We start from the raw sequence: 19,828 nt of genomic DNA, 5'->3' as shown, positions 1-19,828 counted from the left end.
TACCAACACCATAGGAAATGATTTGGCATTATCTCATAAAAACACTATTACCCTATGAATTAGTACATACATTTCTATGTATTTACCAAGGAGAAATGTCCACAAATAGGCTGGTACAAGAAGCTTTATTCAGGGGCTGGGGGTGTGGCTCAAGCGGTAGGGCGCTCGCCTGGCGTGCGTGCGGCCCGGGTTCGATCCTCAGCACCACATACCAACAAAGATGTTGTGTCCGCCGAGAACTAAAAAATAAATATTAAAAATTCTCTCTCTCTCTCTCTCCTCCCTCATTCTCTCTTTAAAAAAAAAAAAAAAAAAAAAAAAAAAAAAGAAGAAGCTTTATTCAGGATGGCCAAACTTAAAGCAACTCAAATACTCATGAAGAGAAAAATGGACAAAAAATTTAGATATATTCATAATAGAAATTTAGAAATTAATTCCTGATACATGTAACAACATGGATGTCAAAAACAATAGCACTGCATGATTCCATTTATATATTTAAAAACCCACAAAACCAATCTACAATTTCTATGATTTCAATTATAGAAATCAGAACAGTAGCTGTCTAAGTGTAGTGGGGATTGATTGAAACTAGGCATGACAGTGATTTTAAAGTTAGAGATAAAATCTATATTTTGATTGAGGTGCTGGGTACATATATACACATGTTTTTCAAAATTCACCTGTGCATTCTATGCAATTTAAAAATGTATGTCAGAGTTGCATGCCTATAATCCCAGTGGCTTGGGTGGCTGAGGTAGGAGGATCACAAGTTCAAAGCCAGCCTAAGCAATTTAGCAAGGTGCTAAGCAACTCAGTGAGATCCTGTCTCTAATACAAAATAGGGCTGGGGATGTGGCTCAGTGGTTGAGTGCCCCTGAGTTCAATCCCCAGTACAAAAAAAAAAAAAAAACCTAAAATTACACGTTAATTGAAATTAATAAAAAAAATTTCTCTGCCTTCTTTGATTCTTCCACTATGAACCTGTTACATGTTGAAAAGGTGTTGTCTTCTTTGCTCTGGCCTCATTAATAAGAACTTCCCTACTGTAATAGCAGACATGCTCATATCAGATAAACAGGACAAAAATCCAGAATACTGATTTTTCCATTTCACCAGGTGAGGTGATAGTTTTCCCAAAATCCACAGTTCTGGTATTGAAGAACCACACAATTCACTGTGAAATGTTCTATACCAGGTAGAGAAAATTTTGACTAAAGAATATGAGAGGACCACAAAAGCAACTACACTAGAAAGACATTTGAAGCCATTACCTAAAGAGCCAATGACTACAGGTTTGTGGGCAATTTCATTTGGTTAAGCATACAATTAGAACTCAGATAAATAAATGCTATTTTTACTTTATCTCTTACTCATTTCAAAAGCTCCTGCTTGGATTTCTTTTCTAGCTCTATGAAGCAAAACAATTATCTCATTTAGATGAATATGCCAGAAAGTCATTATTCACAGTTAGACCCTCTGAAACAATCATTCCATCTTCCTATTCAAATCTTGGCAAGAAGGCAGAGCAGACATATTGAAGAAGACACTGTTCAACTGCAATGCACACAGTGTGGTTTCAGAAAACATGTATTTGAATTGAAAAAGAGATATATTTAAACTTGATTCAGTACCAAGCACTAGGGATACAATATTGACCAATGGTATAAGTCCACATCCAAAATAAACAGAAAGAAGTGACCTTAAAGATACTAACTTCTTAAATTATAAGAAAAACATCCACTCTTTTGAGACCCTTATAGGGTATATGGATGAGAAAATTTCTTAAAGTTACAGAATACAGTAGAAACCAAGCAAAATGAACGGCATTGTAGTTTGGTTCCATGTCTACCCAATGATGTCCTCACATGCCAATACTATGGTACTGACTCTGCCAGGAAAATCCAAACAATCAAAACTTCTGAAACATTAGATCTAAAATCCAGAAATATTAATAGTCTACTTAAGACTGTTCTTTTTTTCATTCATTTTTAGTATAGTCTGAGCACTATTATCTTCAAATGGCAAGAAACATCAGGATTTTCTTATATAAAGATCTTCTCTATTTGTGCAGAAATAAAGCAACACTGTCATAATGATTAAAATCTGTAAACTAGATCCCTTATGTAATGACCTGTAATTTTTAACACAAGAAATTTTTTAGATTTTTCAGGTTACAGAACAGTATTTCTAGACAAACCTAACAAGGCAGTAGTTGTAAAACACTCTCAAACTTCAAAATACCCTCACTCTCAGTACAAACAATGCTGTGTTGTACACTCATCCTAAAACTAAGAGGAAGCATTGTGGGTTGGTCACAACTCGAATTCCTTATCACAATGAGGGCTGCTGATGGGTTTTAACCACTAAACTCAGCATTCGAATAAATAGGAAGACAATAATGGTGGTCACTACTCTCCAAAACCACTGATTTTTCAGATTTGTTGAAAGAGCTATTTCTTAGATATTCAAGTTTCTGGATAGGTTTCCTTCATTCTGAGGTTATTCCTCTTGCCTAGACAAAATCTGACTACTAACTCGAAATAATTTTAAGAAGAAGAAAGCCATAAAATATGTTTTCATTTTTCTACAATACCAACTCAGCTATTCAAGTTATAGAAACCAAAATATGAGCAGAAAACCTTATATGTATGAAGCTGTTTTTATATTCAAATTAACAAAGATGCTTCCACCGCATTCATTTAATCAGCAACCATTTACACAGCGCCCACCCAGCACTATGCTACCTACTGCATATTCATTTAATCCAGAACTCTGAAATCATTACTCACAGTTCACAAAACAGTAAACAAGGTCAGGTTAAGGTCACTTGCCTAAAGACTTATAGTTAGTAAGATTCAGTCCCATGGCTGAAATTCAAATATTTCTGAACCCATCCACTAAGCTAAGCTACCTCCCATTCCAGCATGGAGTAAATGAATATTTTGAAATAGAGCAAGAGAAAACTAAAGGCACAAGTGACAGTAACAGGACACCACTGTGACTACCCCTTTCACAGAAAAGCCCCTCCATTTAAAATAGGGACCACTCTTTCTCAGGCCTTTAAACATTGTCTTTCCTTCTCTTAGGTCCATGGACAGTGGCTGTGGGTCCTGGCCAAATAAGTAAACAAATAAATAAGTGAAAAACGTTAGGCTTCCTTCAGGAAAGTAAAAAAAAAAAAAAAAAAAAAAAAAAAAATCCAAAAAGATTTGTCTAAATTCACTCACTTTAGGTTAAAGGGTCTTGGTAATTTGTATCAGCATCCCACCAGAAAACTCAGATGCATACTCTAATCACTCTTGCTTACTAGTTACAAAGTGTTCTTAACACTGTATATGAATTTAAATATAGCTCTATACTTACATTTTATTACAAATATTTTGGCAGTCTGAAATGATAAGATTTTAGGCAAAACAATGAAATTAAAACTAGATTTAACCCAAAGAATCTATCCAGCTCTATCATCTTACTTCCCTGTCAATTCTCAACACAACTGCAAAATATTACAGAAGATATTTCCTAACTGAACTTACTTTGTGCCATACCTTGTTAAAAGCTGTACATATGAATAATGATCTCATTATAAGGCAAACCTCTGATATGCATTCCATATTACAGATGAAGAAAGGAGGCTGGGAATGTGTCTACCCTGCCTCTCAAGCACTATACATCTGAAGTAGTCATCCTCTGAACTTCTCTCTTATCTCTTGAAAACACTCTTAAGAGCAGTAGAAGTCACACAGTGCTGTGGTCAAAGAGAAACCATTCCTGGCTCCAGCAGATCGAATAGTTTTACATATAGGTTAGAATAAGTAGTATTAATATTAACAAACAACACTAAGGAACAGATGATTTCTGCATGACGTCAAAGTTAAACTGATGGTGAAACAGCTGCCTAAAATTCAGGCTGTAAAACCTAGTGGTTAGGAAGCGCCTGGTTCCGGGCATTGGTGGTGCGGCGGTAGCCGTGATGGCTTTGGGACTGGGCGGCTGACCGCTAGGCTAGGAGCAGGCCCAGGGCCTAGAATCTCAGTGGCCGCTTCTTAAGCACGGCTTCACCATGGCCACCTCGGCCACCTCCTCTGAACATTTCGAGAAGCTGCACGAAATCTTCCGCGGCCTCCATGAAGATCTACGCGGGGCACCCCAGCGGCTGCTGGGGACGACTGGGACCGAAGAGAAGAAGAAGTTGATCAGAGATTTTGATGAAAAGCGCCAGGAAGCAAATGAAACGCTGGCAGAGATGGAGGAAGAACTACGGTATGCACCCCTGTCCTTCCGTAACCCCATGATGTCTAAGCTGCGAAACTACAGGAAGGACCTTGGCAAACTCCATCGGGAGGTGAGAAGCACACCTTTGACAGCCACACCTGGGGGCCGAGGAGACATGAAGTATGGCACAAATGCTTTAGAAAATGAGCATATGAATCAGCTACATTCACAAAGGGCATTGCTTCTGCAAGGCACTGAAAGCCTAAACAGGGCCACTCAAAGCATTGAGCGTTCTCATCGGATTGCTACAGAAACTGACCAGATTGGCTCAGAAATCATAGAAGAGCTGGGGGAGCAACAAGACCAGCTGGAACGTACCAAGAACAGACTGGTAAATACAAGTGAAAACTTGAGCAAAAGTCGAAAGATTCTCCGTTCGATGTCCAGAAAAGTGACGACCAACAAGCTGCTGCTTTCCATTATCATCTTATTGGAGCTAGCTATCCTGGGAGGCCTGGTTTATTACAAATTCTTTCACAAGCATTGAAATTGCTATAGGGAAAGGTTTGTGGATCAGAACCTTGACCCTGTGGACAAATGTTATTAGGGAGTGGAATAAGCGTGTTGCTGCTGTGGGCTAACAGTTCAAGGATGCACTGTGTAGCCAGACTGGGAGGAGGAACGGCAGCCAGAAAAACCACATAGATGTGAAGGAACAATGACAAGACCAATATGATATACCAAGGTAATAAATGCAGTTTATGACTTCTGCAAATTTACACAGTACTGTAACATATCAATACCTTGTGAATTAAAAAAAAAATACAAAAAAAAAAAAAACCTAGTGGTTAAGAGCCAGGTTTAGTAGTTAAGGTACATACACTATTTCTATTAGTACCTAACTATGTAACTTGGGCATATTACTCAACATCTTTAAATCTCAGTTGTTTCATCTGTAAAAGAGGATTTTAAAATGGTACCTTTATCTCACAGAATCACTGTGAGAATTAAACAAGAGATAATGTAATTAAAATGTCAAAAAGCCATGTATGGCACATAGGTTGAGTATCCCAAAATCAAAAATCCAAATGCTCTGAAATCAGAAAGATTTTGTACATCAATACAACAGTCAAACAGTTTGAATTTCAAAGCACTTCAGGTTTCAGATTTTAGGAATGTTCAACTGGTAAGGTCTATGCAAACATAAACCTGGAAAAAAAAATCCCAAATCAGAAACTTGTGGTCCTATTTTCTTATTAGCTATTATACAATCTTCTGTATCAATTTTTAAAAAGCTTTAAAATATGCTGCTTTATCATGAATTATGTGTGCTATCAGAAGATATAAGACCAGCAGTCATTAGAGATTTTCCTAATTCAAATCTTAACTCCACTGAGTCTTACCTACAATAATTATCTCCCAAACCAAAAACATAAAAAAGAATACAGCTTCAACTCTTTTTAGGTGACAAGAAAACCATTCTTTAACCTTTCAAAGATTAGGAACAGGGTTAGTGGTTCTTAAAGTGTGGGTGGGGATTCCTAGGAGTTGCTGGGATTTTCTAGAAGGTCTGAGAGGTCAGACCTACTTTCAGAACACCAAAAAGGTTCTGGCTTATCCATTCTCACTCTCCTCCAAGTGTATACAGCTATACAACTTGTGAAGATGCTACTGCTCTGGTAAATGATAGTATCATACACGCATTTTAAAATTTACTTAATTTTAATTTCTAGTACAACAATTATCAGTAGATAGAATTCACATAACAAAACACTTTGGGGTTCTCAATCATTTGCAAGAGTGTAAAGGGGCTTGCAATCTACTAGTCTGAAAACTGCCATTCTAGGTAGTCAGGAGAATTAGGAATCATATGAAGACACATACAATACACTCTTTCAACTGGAAGCCTTCAGAGGTTATTTTCATTTAGTCCTATTTTACAGCTTTAGTATAGATTCTAGAGATTTAAGTGCCCCACCCAAGGTCACAACAGCTAATAAATGGCAAAAATGAGGGCTGGGGAATCTAGCTCTGTAGTAGAGCATTTGCACACCATGTGCAAGCCCCTGAATGCCATGCCATCCCCAACACAGCAAAAAAGCAAAAACAAAAACTTAAAAACTAAATAAATAAAAATGGCAGGAATGAATTGGAAGCCAGGTCATAGGTTCCCATGTTCTCTTAACTAGGTCATGAACATACCATATGAATAATTTACTTCAAATTTAGCTAATTTAATATATGTCAAATGCTTTTACTAGCACTTGAGACATATAGCAGGCAGTCCATAAATGGCAGTTCTTCTGATGAGAGAGAATGGAATCTCTACATAAATACCTTTAGTAATCAGCAGCCTCCACTACCTGAGCAACATATTGTATTTTTTGATCAATTTTATATTTACAAAGTTCTTCCTTTTACTAAGGCAAAATCTTCCTCCTTGAGTTTCTATTTCTCTGGCTGCTACACAAATAAAATTTAATCCTAATCTCATGTAGTTTATTTTCCAAGCATAGCCCCCCAGATTAATTAAATCATTTCTCCCGTGGCATGACTTTGAACGCCTCACCATTCCTTTTTGAAAGAACTTAAGTAGACTGTTCCTGTGAAAATGAAGTACTCAAAAACTAAAAGCGTTCCAGGGGTGGTCTCAGCATAAATTGAGTTGAGTTTTCCTTGCTCTGGATGTGGTCAATCTAAATAATGTAAAGTGTTATTCTAATTTTACAAAAATCCTTGTTCTTCTATATACAGTATTAAAAATAAACAGGGCAGCTTGCTTTCTGCGATTTCTTGGCTCTGTTCTTCCCAACTTTCATCTGGCCCTTCTCTTTCCTCTATCCCTACTCTGTGCAATTTTTATTCCACTCTCAAGGTCTCGTTACTGTGAGGCCCTATTATGAAAGAAGGCCCTGGCAGGTCAGTTTTGACAGTTCACAAAGGCTACAATATTCTTGTCCTCACAATTCCTGCTGAGGGCCCATTGAAGTAGGCAGAAGACCTACCAGTTTCAACTGCCAAGCATCCAGGTATTTGGGCAGCTCTCCTGTTGTCAGGTCTGATCCCTACTGCTTCCTTTTGCTTTTTCCTCACTGACACCAAGCAAGTCTTACCCAGTTGTATTTTGGGGTTCTGGGAACAAATACTCTCATGTGTAAATATTGCCAGTGGGTTTTTTGTTTTGGTGTCTTGTTGCTCACTTGTAGGTAGTGGTGAGGGAAGATCCAAAAACTATGTTTCTACGTCTTTCCAGACTTCTGTTGTAAGTTAATTTTAAAGTTAACAAAGTTAAATTTTTAAACTGACTTTTCAAAATAAGTAGCTGTTTTTTACAATAGAGGGTAATACTTAAAATTTTTGAATGATGCAACATTTTGTTATTATTATACAGAAAAGTTTTTAACCAAAAACTATAGCTTGTATGTTTGTGGCTGAGACTTAATTTTTTGAATGCATAATGCTAAAACATTAAGAGTAGATTTACACAATACAAAAAGAAGTGCTTTCTGAAGAAGATAATTCCTGTTATTTACACAGATGCTATCATTCTTTGGCTTTGGTAATACAGCATGAAGGTTAGATCCTTCTTTGACATCTCTGGTATGGGAGGCAGCAGTTACTTAAGGGGTCGGTCTGCAGCTGTCCAAACTGTCATGATAAATGCAAGCATCAATCATCCTAGAAATAATATATAAATATCACAACTTTATTTCCCCCAAATAGGTTTCTATTTTGCCCCCTTTCTTGAAAGATAGCAGCACTGGGTATTAAAATTTGGCTGACAGCAAACTGAAGTTAATAGTCCACTGTCACCTAGCTCCCACTATTGCTACACAAAATTCAGAAAATACCTAGTTGCTGTTCCCTTTTAGGTTAACTTTCTTTACTCTCTAGTTCTTTTTAAATATTTTCTTTAACCTAACTATTCTATAGCTACAATATGTTGTGTTTGACTACATATTTATTTCTAACAGTTATAACAGGTGTATTTTAACAGTTTAGGAAATGCATATAGTAATTATCTTTTGAAATACTGATTCTTCCCCAGTCTTTCCTGCCTTTTTGGAACTCAAATTAGATGCATACTAGATCTTTTACTCTATTTTCTATACCTCTTAACCTCTTTTTCTTTTTTATTCATCTGTCTCTCTCAAGCTACATTGTTACTTACAGCTTTATCTATAGAAAATCTTTGAGCCTTAGGTTGAATTTACATTGCTTCAGAGAAAATCAAGTTTGCTTCAGCTAGTTGTACAGTATCACCACACTGCCACAGTGTCACTAATGTCACTGTAACAATAAATCCTACCAACATGTACAACTATAATGCATCAATTTTTTAAAAAAATGGAAGGAAAAAATTAAAGTCACTGAGGATTTTAGCACTACATAGAGCCCTGCACGAGGGACAGCTTGTGGCAAGTAGGGATAGATTAGAAAAAATATATTGCAAACATGAATAATTAAGACTTAGAATAAGTGGGATGTCCAGTTTGGGTGGATACAGATTTGCTGGAAATTAGACTGAGATAAGCTTCAAGACAGGTAGAATCCAACTCCCGAAAATCCTTTATGTGTTGTGCTAAAGAAGAACTTGAGACTAAAACTTATCAAAGGGGTTATACAATCAGGGAACTAATACTGTCACATCTATGTACCAGACTTATTTCAGCAGTAATGGCAATCGGGGGAAGGTGTTTACAAACACAAAAGTAGAAACACGTTATTCAAAATTTAGTCTTCAACCAGTTATTACTGGCATCATTCGGGAGTTTGTTAGAAATGCAGGACCTTGGGTCCCACTTCTGATCTACCTAATCAGAATCTGCTTTTTTTAAAATATTTATTTATTTATTAGTTATTGGCGGACACAACATCTTTGTTTGTATGTGGTGCTGGAGGATCAAACCCGGGCCGCACGCATTCCAGGAGGGCGCGCTACCGCTTGAGCCACATCCCCAGCCCCAGAATCTGCTTTTTAATGAGATTCTTAGGTGTTTCTTATTCATAGTCAATTGATATCAGGGTCAATGATCTTCAAAGTCAATGAACATTAGCTTTATTTTAAATTTCAGAAAAAAAAAAAAACAATTTTGAGTGCCTGACATTCATTTAATGTTCACAATGTTGCATTATTTGCCTAATAACTAATTTTAATACTCTAGGATCCTTAATATTGTTAGCTTTAATATTTGAGGTTTGACTCTACAGACCTATAATATGCAATATTATATATGCAATATAATCTGCAATTTAGTTGTAACACAAATCTGAAATTCTTTAAGCAATCTTCTCAAAGTAAAACACTTAGCAACCCCAGCAGAGTGTTGAGAAACTGAATAAGATTTTAATTCTCCATTGAGCTTTTTAAAAAAAAAAAAAAGTAGATGGGAAGCAGGGTACTTCCTGTTTAGTGACAAAAATAAAAAGGACCTAAGAATCTGATGCTTTTGAAAAAAAAAAAGTTACAAAATAGAGCTCTATTGTGAACAACCAATAAAAAACAGACTGTCTTGTAAAAAAAAAAAAATAGAGCTCTAGGCTATTGAGCTATTCTGTACTTAACATATATCATTTTATTAAAATTAATAAATGCTGACTGTCATGTTAGTCATAATTTCAAAGAAATACTTTTTTTCCGAAATTCTTGTTCACAAAGTAATGTTCCCTGGACCATGTTCAAATCATTGTAGGTGGAAAACATTAAAAAGCAATAACCTGGGCCCTACCACTGAATCTCAAAGTACATTTTTAATAAGATGCTCTTAAGTAATTCAGTGAACAGCCAAGATGCGCCCCCACACACAAAAATCTGGAAACCGTAAGTGTTCACTTTTGACTTTTTTATTGAAATATAGCATATATATGAAAAAATAACTGCACCTAGATCAAAGAATAGAACATGAATTGCTATTCTAGAACCTCCTTTAGCAACTCCTAGAGACTAGTCCTTGTCATCTGTCTGCCCCCCCTGCAACATATACACACACAATGACCACCACAATGAGTTTCAACACCATAGATTAGTTTTGCCTATTTCTGAACTATATAAAAATAGACTAATACAGTTTATACGCTAGTGTCTGGTCTATGGGGGTGGGGGGTTTTTTGTTGGTTTCATTGTGTCTATAAAATTGACCTATGTTGTTCTTTTTAATTGGTTGATTTTCATTCTCACTGCTGCATAGTTTACTATTATGTAAAAGTTCCAAGAGTAAAGAATCATTTATAAGCTCTATCTCTTATGAGCATTTGAGTACCAAAATTAAGTTTGATAACCACTGTTGGATATTATTTGGGAAAATCTATACAAGGTATATTTAGCAAGTTTTTATTTCTCCAATCTAAAATTTATAAAATTATAGTTGTTTAATCAACATCAAAAATTTATTGGGTTTTGGCTATCAATTATAGTCTAATCTCAACTAGTGCATGATAGAGTAATAATGTAGCATCACTACCTTTTTTGAATGAACTATACCACTAAGGATCAAATGGCAAACAAGGGGAAGCATTTCTTTATAAAATTATTCCTATTAGTAGACAAAAAAATTAGAACACCATCATTTTACAACCTCCAATAAATTAATAGATGGAGGTACTAAGTATCAACAGCTGCTAAAATCACAAAAGGAGAGAAACCCGACACTAGGTGACTCCTACAGAGCAAGCCATCACCCATTAGGCAAAGAGATCAAACCAAGTCTAATAAATCCTCTGGAATCAGCTGCCAATTTGCCAGAAAGAAAGAAGCCTGATAAACTGCATATATTGAACTGCATTATGAGTGTGCAGCCAAATCTAGACTATTAAAAGCTATGTCAAATATAAATTTTAAGAAAAACAAAAGGAAGGAAAGTAAATCACCCACAGATTAAGAGACTTAAAAAAAGTAAAAACTCTCTTTAAAAATGCTAAAGATTCCCAGGTGTTGTGGGCGCTTGCCTGTAATCCCAGTGAGTCAGGAGGCTAAGGCAAGAATATATCGCAAGTTCAAAGCCAGCCTCAGCAACTTGCAAGACCCTGTCTCAAAATACAAAATATTAAGGGCTAGAGATGTTTTCTAGCAGATAAGCACCCTTGGGTTCCATCCCCAGTACCAAAAAAAAAAAAAAAAAAAATTGGAAATTTCAGCTAAATTTTCCAAGTAACTTCAGGTTATTCTAGATACCATTGTTCAATCAAGATTGAACAATGATATCTAGACTCTAGTAGAACTTACTTAGCTTATAAAAATCATAAACACAGAAAGTAATTACCTTAAGAATAACCTGAAGTTACTTGGAGGAAAGGGTTATGATTGAAGCAAAGCATGTGGAGGAGTATCTGAGATAGCTAGAAAATTTCTGTTTGAGGGATGCGGTAGTTACAAGAATGTATTATTTTAATACACAAGGTATAAATTTTTTGTAAAAATATCTGCATTTGGGGCTGGGGTTCTAGTTCAGTGGTAGAGCACTTGGCCTAGCATGTGTGAGGCACTGGTTCAATCCTCAGCACCACATATAAATAAATAAAATAAAGGTCCATCAACAATTTTTAAAAAATTAAAATTTAAAAAAATCTTCAGTTTACTAAAAAAAATGGAAATAGATATAAAAGCAAAACATTATAGATAAGATCTGCCAATCAAATAAGAACTCCTTCAGCAACATGAGCAAGAGGGCCAGTGTCCTGGACGTTTTTTAGTTGTTTTTTTTTAACAAGTTCAAATTTTTTTTATTTGTCCTAATTAGTTACACATGACAGTAGAATGCATCTTGATATATCACTCTTCTGGTTGTACATGATGCAGACTTACACAGGTCATGCAATTATATATGCACATAGGGTAATAATGTCCGATCTATTCTACTATCATTCCTACCCCCATGGCCCCTCCCCTCTTCCTTCACTCCCCCAGTTCTATTCCAAAGCATCTTTATCCCCCCCCCATTGTGGATTAGTATCCGCATATCAGAGTCGTCTGGACTTTTTCGATGATGACTTTCATTATGAGTCATCAAAATAAGTTTCAATTTATCAAAATAAAGCAGAAAGAAAGAATCTGACAAAGTTTATGATGCCTGCCTTAATAATTCAAGAAACTAGTAGAATATTCAGACTCATGGGTCCTGTAGCTAGCCATATAACAATCGCCCAGTCTGACAAACTCAACAAATCTGAGAATTCAACACATACCTTGAAACTGTAGTTCATATGCTTTTATACAATTCTTCATTACACTATTCCACTAGTATGCAACATAGTAATTTACTTGTGTACTAGGCTACTAGCCACAGCTGACCAACCACTGGGCTTTAATGAATTTCTTCTGATGTCAAAGAGGCTAATCAAATTCAAAATATACAATACCAGACTCTCACTTTTACTATATAAATACAAGATTTTTTATTTCATTAAAAAATAAGATAACTGGGCTGGGGCTGGGGCTGTAGCTCAGTGGCTGAGCACTTGCCTAGAATGCATGAGGCACTGGATTCGATCCTCAGCACCACATAAAAATAAGTAAAATAAAGGCATTCTATCCATCTACAGTTAAAAAAGTTTTTTATTTAAGATAACTATGTAAGTGTATATAATACTACACCACGCTTTTTAAAAAGTAAACAATGAATTTGCCAATGCCTGAGTGCTATAACTGAGCTAGGAAAACTTTTTTTATTTTATTTTATTTATTTTTTCTTAGTTCTCGGCGGACACTACATCTTTGTTTGTATGTGGTGCTGAGGATCGAACTCGGGCCGCACGCATGCCAGGCGAGCGCGCTACCGTTTGAGCCACATCCCCAGCCCGAAAAACTTTTTTTTTTTAATAGTCTATTGGAAAACTGCAAACAGGTATGAATTAGACTGATGATATAACCTTAAGTACAGCATCCTTCACCCTAAAGAGGCAGTAGTCTAATGAGAGAGCAAGAATTTCCATCAAGTGGAGAGCTTCCCTACCAATCTTTTACCATCATCACCATAAATATCTGAGTAGAAAAGAATATGAATGAATGTAACTTATCAACTAAGTACAAACCTTAAATCAATAAGAGCATCTGCATGTATACGTGCATTCATGAGTACATGTATATATCTTTATTGCTGCATTTCTGAACCTATAGTACAGTTTGGTTTCTTTCTTTTTTTTTTCGTATACAACTGAAGACAGGAATATGGTAGTCAGTGAATCTGACTTTTGACTCACCATTTGAACAATTTACTTTCATCATTAAAAAAGAATGAATAAACATGTATTGTGTTCAAATCATTGTACTAGGTGTTTTATATAAATTCTGTCTTTTTTCTTTTTCAAATGTTTCATAGATTAATTACCAAATCAACCAAAACCAGTACAACATCATCTCTGTAAAAGAAAGCTCACATTCCCAATTAAATATTCTCAACTATCCAGAATAGTGGTGACATTTTCAGCTTGATGTGACAAGATGGTCATAACCTTGATACAGCATAAATATGTGTAACATTTCATGTGTAATCCTTATAGACCCAGCTTGGTTTTCCTTCAATGTCCCCTCTTGGAGTTATACTTGATTTTATTACCAGTTTCCATTCTAATCCACTGGGGAATGGGATCATTTTACTTCGTTTCTCGTCCAGAAATCAATTAATCCTAAAAGTCTTATGAAAAGACAGGTGAGGAAGTGAATCAAGTACATATACCATAATGGCCAAAAAAAAAAAAAAAAAAAGGTAAAGAGAGTATTAATTATATCTTAATATTTTCAAAAGAATCCTATCAGGGAGAGAGATCAGTACAGTAGAGGAAAGGAACTAGGGGAGGGAGAAGGGGAGAAAAAACTGAGGAATGATACTGTCCAAATTACATTATTATATTGTGATTACAATGTACCAATAAAAATAAGGGGGAAAAGCTTAAGAAAAAAAAAGAATTGTACCAAATAATCAGCATAACCCTCACAAAGCTATAACTCTTTAATATAAATTTGATTTAGTCACAAGTTTGCCTAACTGTAAAGCCCTTTCTTTTACTATGTGGGAATGATAACACCTAAATGAATACCATACTATTTGACATACACAGCAAGCTGGACTGGTGATGGAGTTCAAAGGGAAAGTGCTTGCCTAGCATGTAGAAGACCTGGGTATGATCTCCAGCACTGCAAAAACAAAATAAGTAATACACAATAATTATCAACAACAACAACAAAATGAGATAACCCATACAGCCTATAAAACATAAAGCTATACATGTAAGTGTAAGGAATGACTAGTACTGATAAGCCCATTCGACCAACAATTACTTCCCTCCTCACACGGGAGAGATGCTTGAAAATAATAACACAGAAAGAATAAACAAGAAAATACACAAATACAGTTCAATACACGAAGCATCAACAACAAAACAATGGGACTGGGAGAGACTACAGTCCATTTCCCTGCAAGACATGTTTCTTTAGAGTGAATTAGTTCATTCGTTCATCATTAGAGATGTGGTCAGTATAGTGTGAAAGTCACTTTGACCCATAATTTTTCATAGCGCAGGGATGTTTTAAAGCCATAAGAGACAAGCTTTCTCACTAAGACAGCCTTATCAATATATCATGATTTTAAAGAATAAACTAAATTCTATAGAAGGGACAACTGGGGACTCATTAATGGCTTCAAATTTAAACCACCTCATGAGGCTGCAGGTAGAGATAAAGAAGCTGTGAAAATATTTTCTTTGTATTTATGTTTTAAAGGGTGGAGGAATGAAGGACCACATCCTGGATCAACTGATGAATTCTGACAAATTGATCATAAGTAGAAATGAATGTCAAAAGAGAAAACATAAATCCCAGGACTTAGAACTAACTGGTGTTGGTTGCAAATGTTTAAGTGTATTAATATTTTTATTAGAATGGTTACTGAGTTTGTTAGAACACACAGTACAATGCTGCACAGGCTTCTGAGTGGTTTGTCCCTATTTTTAGAGACTAAAATTTTCAGAATCTGGGTGTTTTTCAGAGACATATATATTGCTTTATAACTGGATGGTCTGCCTCATAGAAACAGAAAAGCAATCATGAAATTCATTTGAAAAAAATAGGAGACCCAGAACAGCCAAACAATCCCTAGCAAGAGGAGTGAAGCAGGAGACATCAAAATACCAGACCTCAAACTATACTACAAATCTATAGTAACAAAAACAGCATGATATTGGCACCAAAACAGACATGTAGACCAGTGGTACAGAATAGAGGACACAGAGAAAAACTCACATACAGTTATCTCATATTAGACAAAGGTACCAAAAACATACAATGAAGAAAAGATAGCCTCTTCAACAAGTGGTGCTGGGAAAACTGGAAATCCATATGCAGCAAAATGAAATTAACTCCCTCTCTCACCAGGCACAAAACTCAACTCAAAGTGGATCAAGAATTCCAGGAATTAGACCAGAGACTCTGCACCTAATAGAAGAAAAAGCAGGCCCAATCTTCATCATGTCAGCTTAAGACCTGACTTCTTTAACACGACTCCTAAAGCACAAGAAATGAAATCGAGAATCAATAAATGGGATGGATTCAAACTAAAAAGCTTCTTCTCAGCAAAGGAAACAATCAATAACATGAAGAGAGAGTGAACAGATGGGAGAAAATCTTTACCACACACACACATCAGATACAGCACTAATCCAAGATATATAAAGAACTCAAAAAACTTAATACCAAAAAACCAAATAACCCAGTCAATAAATGGACTTAAGGAACTGAGCAGATCATTCACAGAAGATATACAATCGATCAACAAGTATATGAAAAAATGCTCAATATCTCTAGCAATTATAGAAATGAAAATCAAAACTACTCTAAGATTTCATCTCACTCCAGTCAGAATGGCAGCTATTAGCTTAATAAGAATACAAACAACAATAATAAGTGTTGGCGAGGATGTGGGGAAAAAGGCACACTCATACATTGCTAGTGGGACTGCAAAATAGTATAACCAATCTGGAAAGCATGGAGATTCCTTAGAAAACTTTCAATGGAACCAACATTTGACCCAGCTATACCACTCCTCAGTCTATACATAAAGGACTTAAAATCAGCATACTACAGCTACACAGCCACATCAACATTTATAGCAGCTCAATTCACAGTAGTTAAACTGTGGAACCAACCTAGATGCCCTTCAATAGATGAATGGGCAAAGAAACTGTGGCATATATACACAGTGGAAAATTACTTAGAAATAAAAGGGAATAAAATCATACATTTGCAGGTAGATGGATGGAGTTAGAGAATATCATGCTAAGAGAAATAAGTCAAAGGCCAAATGTTTTCTGATAAATTAATGTTAATCCATAATGTGGGGTGGGGGTGGGGGGGTGGCATGGGATGAGTGGAGGAACTTTGGATTGGGCAAGGGGGGTAGGTATGGGGATAGGAAAGATGGTGGAATGAGAAGAACATCATTACCCTAGTACACGTATGAGTGTGTGAATGGTGTGACCCTACTTCGTGTACAACTAGAGAAGTGAAAAATTGTGCTCCATTTGTGTACAATGAATCGAAGAGCATTCTGCTGTCATGTATAACTGACTAAAACAAATAAATATTTTTTAAATCTTCCTTTTAGATTATGTTATTTTAAATCTCAGTTGTAATTTAATTTATAACATTAAATAGACTTAAATTAATAATCTATGTCATATTTAGTTTGAAAATTACCATGCTGAAAATCTGAAAGGAAGGTATACATCTCCCTTCCACCTTAGTATGCTTTATATTTTAATTTTAAAATTATGGTTTAAGAGTAATATATACTATGTCCTGACAAATCTACCATATACCAGGTATTTGGTATTTTATATTGCTATATTTTTTAATATTTATTTTTTAGTTGTAGTTGGACACAATACCTTTGTCTTATTTGTTTATTTTTATGTGGTGCTGAGGATCGAAACCAGGGCCTCACACATGCTAGGCAAGCGCTCTACCACACAAGCCCAGCCCTGTTATCTGTTTTAATCTTCACCCAAAACGCTGATTAGTGATTAACTTCACTTTAGAATTGAGGAGACACTGAAACGATTACAGATTTTCCTCAGGTCATATTAAGTATTGGGTTTAGGTTTTTACCTCACTAATATCTTACTTCGAGGCCCACCGCCCCCCTCACTCCCCATCCCTTTCTTTTTTGGTGAGACTGGGGTTTGAACCCAAGGTAAATACTTTATCATCAAGGTAAATCCAGATTGGCTGCACCAATCTGCAGTATGGAGATTCCTTAGAAAACTTTCAGTGGAACCACCATTTGACCCAGCTATCCCACTCCTCAGTCTATACCCAAAGGACTTAAAACCAGCATACTACAGTTGTACAGCCACATCAATGTTTAAAGCAGCTCAATTCACAATAGCTAAACTTTGGAACCATCCCAGATGCCCTTCAATAGATGAATGAATAAAGATAAACTGTGGCATGCATATATACACACACACACACACACACACACACACACGCACACACACAATGGAATATTACTCAGCAATAAAAGACTTCTGTGAGTTCTTGCTAAGTTTTCCAGACTGGCCTTCAATTTATGATCCTTCTGCATTAGCCTCCCAAGTAACTGAGCTTGATTGCTAGCCTGTGGTGCTGTTGGGAAGTGGTGGAACCTTCAGTAGGTGGGGCCTAGAGAAAGGAAATTAAGTCATTGGAAAGTGCACTCAAGGGAATACTGGAACCTTGGCCCCTCCTCCCTTTGCCTGCCATCTGTGTACTCCCCTGCCATGATATACTATTTTGCTACAGGGTCAACAATGAACTGAAACCAAAAATCAAAATAAACTTTCCTGTTTTTAGATTGTTTACCTCAGGTAATTGTTACAGCAACAGAAAACTGTCTAACACAGGTGTATATGTTCAATATACATAAATATACTCATTATCAAATAAAAAAAAAAGTTAAGAAAAATCAGTAACAGAGAGGTTTTTATGCTTCCTTAAAAGGATTACCAAAATTTTACTTGGGGCTGTCACAGAAGCTTTCCAACTGTTTTCAATAACTGTTTTTGTTAGAAATTTATTTTGCCTCATTACAAGGGTCAAATCTAAGACTTAGAAAATTTGAAAATAAAAACATGTAAAGAATTATTTTTAAATTATCTACAATCTCACCATGCAGAGATAATTACCTTATAAATTTGTTGTATTTCCTTCCGGTCTTTTCCTCAACAATACGAATACAAACTTTTAAAGCTGGTGCCAGGGCGCGCAGAGTTGTGGCTCAGGGATAAAGCGCTCACCTAGCATGCCTGAGGCACTGAGTTCAATCCTCAGCACCACATAAAAATAAAATAAAGGCACTGTGTCCACCTACAACTTAAAAAAAAAAAAAAAAAAAAAGCTAGTGCTGTATTATAATGAAAATGCTGGCATTCAACCATTTCTGGCCTACAAAAATGACAATTTCATTTAATTTTAGTTTTAACCTAACTCTATATGTACTGAGTGCATATAGTATTATCACAATTTTACTTTCTTCCTTTGAGATTTTTATATCCGTCATAAGCATTTTATTATGTATGTAATAATCTTCCCAATATGATGTTTTAAGGCTGGGTGGTAGTCCAAACAAATGAATATAATAAATAATGTTACTGTTTCTCTGATGTTTGAAACTGAATTGTTTCCAGTTTTCACTATTATAATTGATACTGGTATGAACATGCCTGTGCCTCAATTTTCCTGTGGATCTCTGGTTATTTCCTTAGGATAAATCCCTAAAGGTAGGGTTACTGAGTCGAGGTTTATGAATACTTTTAATACTACATAAACATGTTCCTAAAATCACTAGCACAGAATAACTAGTTCACATTTAATCATTAGTATATGAGACTGCTTATTCGTTCACATGACTACATGTTTTTAACAATCTGAAGGATTGTTAAAAATTATCCTTGAATTCTTAAGGAAAGAAAAGCTGATGGACAATGTGCATATAGGTGAACCAGGAACACATTATCAATACCAATGGTTCTCAAACTGGAATACATAAGAACCATGAAGGGAGTTTATTTAAAAATGAAGAACCCGGGATCCCATTCAAGTGATTCTGTCAATGGATCATGATGTAAATTTGTACTTTTAACCATCACCCTGAGTGATACAGATGTAAGTGACCTATGAACCACACTTTGAGAAAAACTACTCTAGAGTAAATGCATGCTTCATTTACATGAGTAACTATTACAGATAAATTACTGCTGAGTAAGAAGTGAACTTACTTCTTATTCAAAATACAAAATTAGGTAACTGTATGTCTTCAGACCAGCATTTTGCTTCATTTCTACAGTCACAGCTTAACTAAAAGTGCAAATACTTGGAAAAGTACACCAAGTACAGCAGTCTACCCACAATTTGGGGAGTAAAAAGCATTTTAAAATATAAGTTTTATTACTGGTTCTGCTATTCCCTAGCAAAATCTTCTCAAGTCTCAATGTCCTCACCTTTAAAAATAATAATTAAGAGTATCTTTCTCATGAACACGATAATTAACACAGAAATGCTTAGTAGAGCACCTGGTCCAAAGTAAGAGTTCAATAAAGAAGTTATTATTATTACAAGACCAGCACTGCTAAAGCACCTAATTCA

General features: G+C 35.7%; 2 protein-coding genes across 4 annotated transcripts in view; one reads left to right on the top strand and one right to left on the bottom strand.

The window, feature by feature from the left end:
* Positions 1-19,828, bottom strand: part of FBXW7 (F-box and WD repeat domain containing 7) — a 192,695-nt gene that overhangs the window by 96,109 nt on the left and 76,758 nt on the right. The gene's annotated exons all lie outside the window — the stretch shown is intronic.
* Positions 3,943-5,042, top strand: LOC308654830 (vesicle transport through interaction with t-SNAREs homolog 1B-like). The gene has a single exon (XM_081304521.1). It carries the CDS (start codon positions 4,064-4,066, stop codon positions 4,760-4,762), a length of 699 nt encoding a protein of 232 aa, XP_081160647.1. The 5' UTR covers positions 3,943-4,063; the 3' UTR covers positions 4,763-5,042.

Source organism: Spermophilus citellus (genome assembly GCF_964194105.1).
Source record: "Spermophilus citellus genome assembly, chromosome: 8".
Lineage (NCBI taxonomy): Eukaryota > Metazoa > Chordata > Mammalia > Rodentia > Sciuridae > Spermophilus > Spermophilus citellus.
Note: the sequence above shows the minus strand (reverse complement) of the source record. Positions and strands in the feature narration are given on the sequence as shown.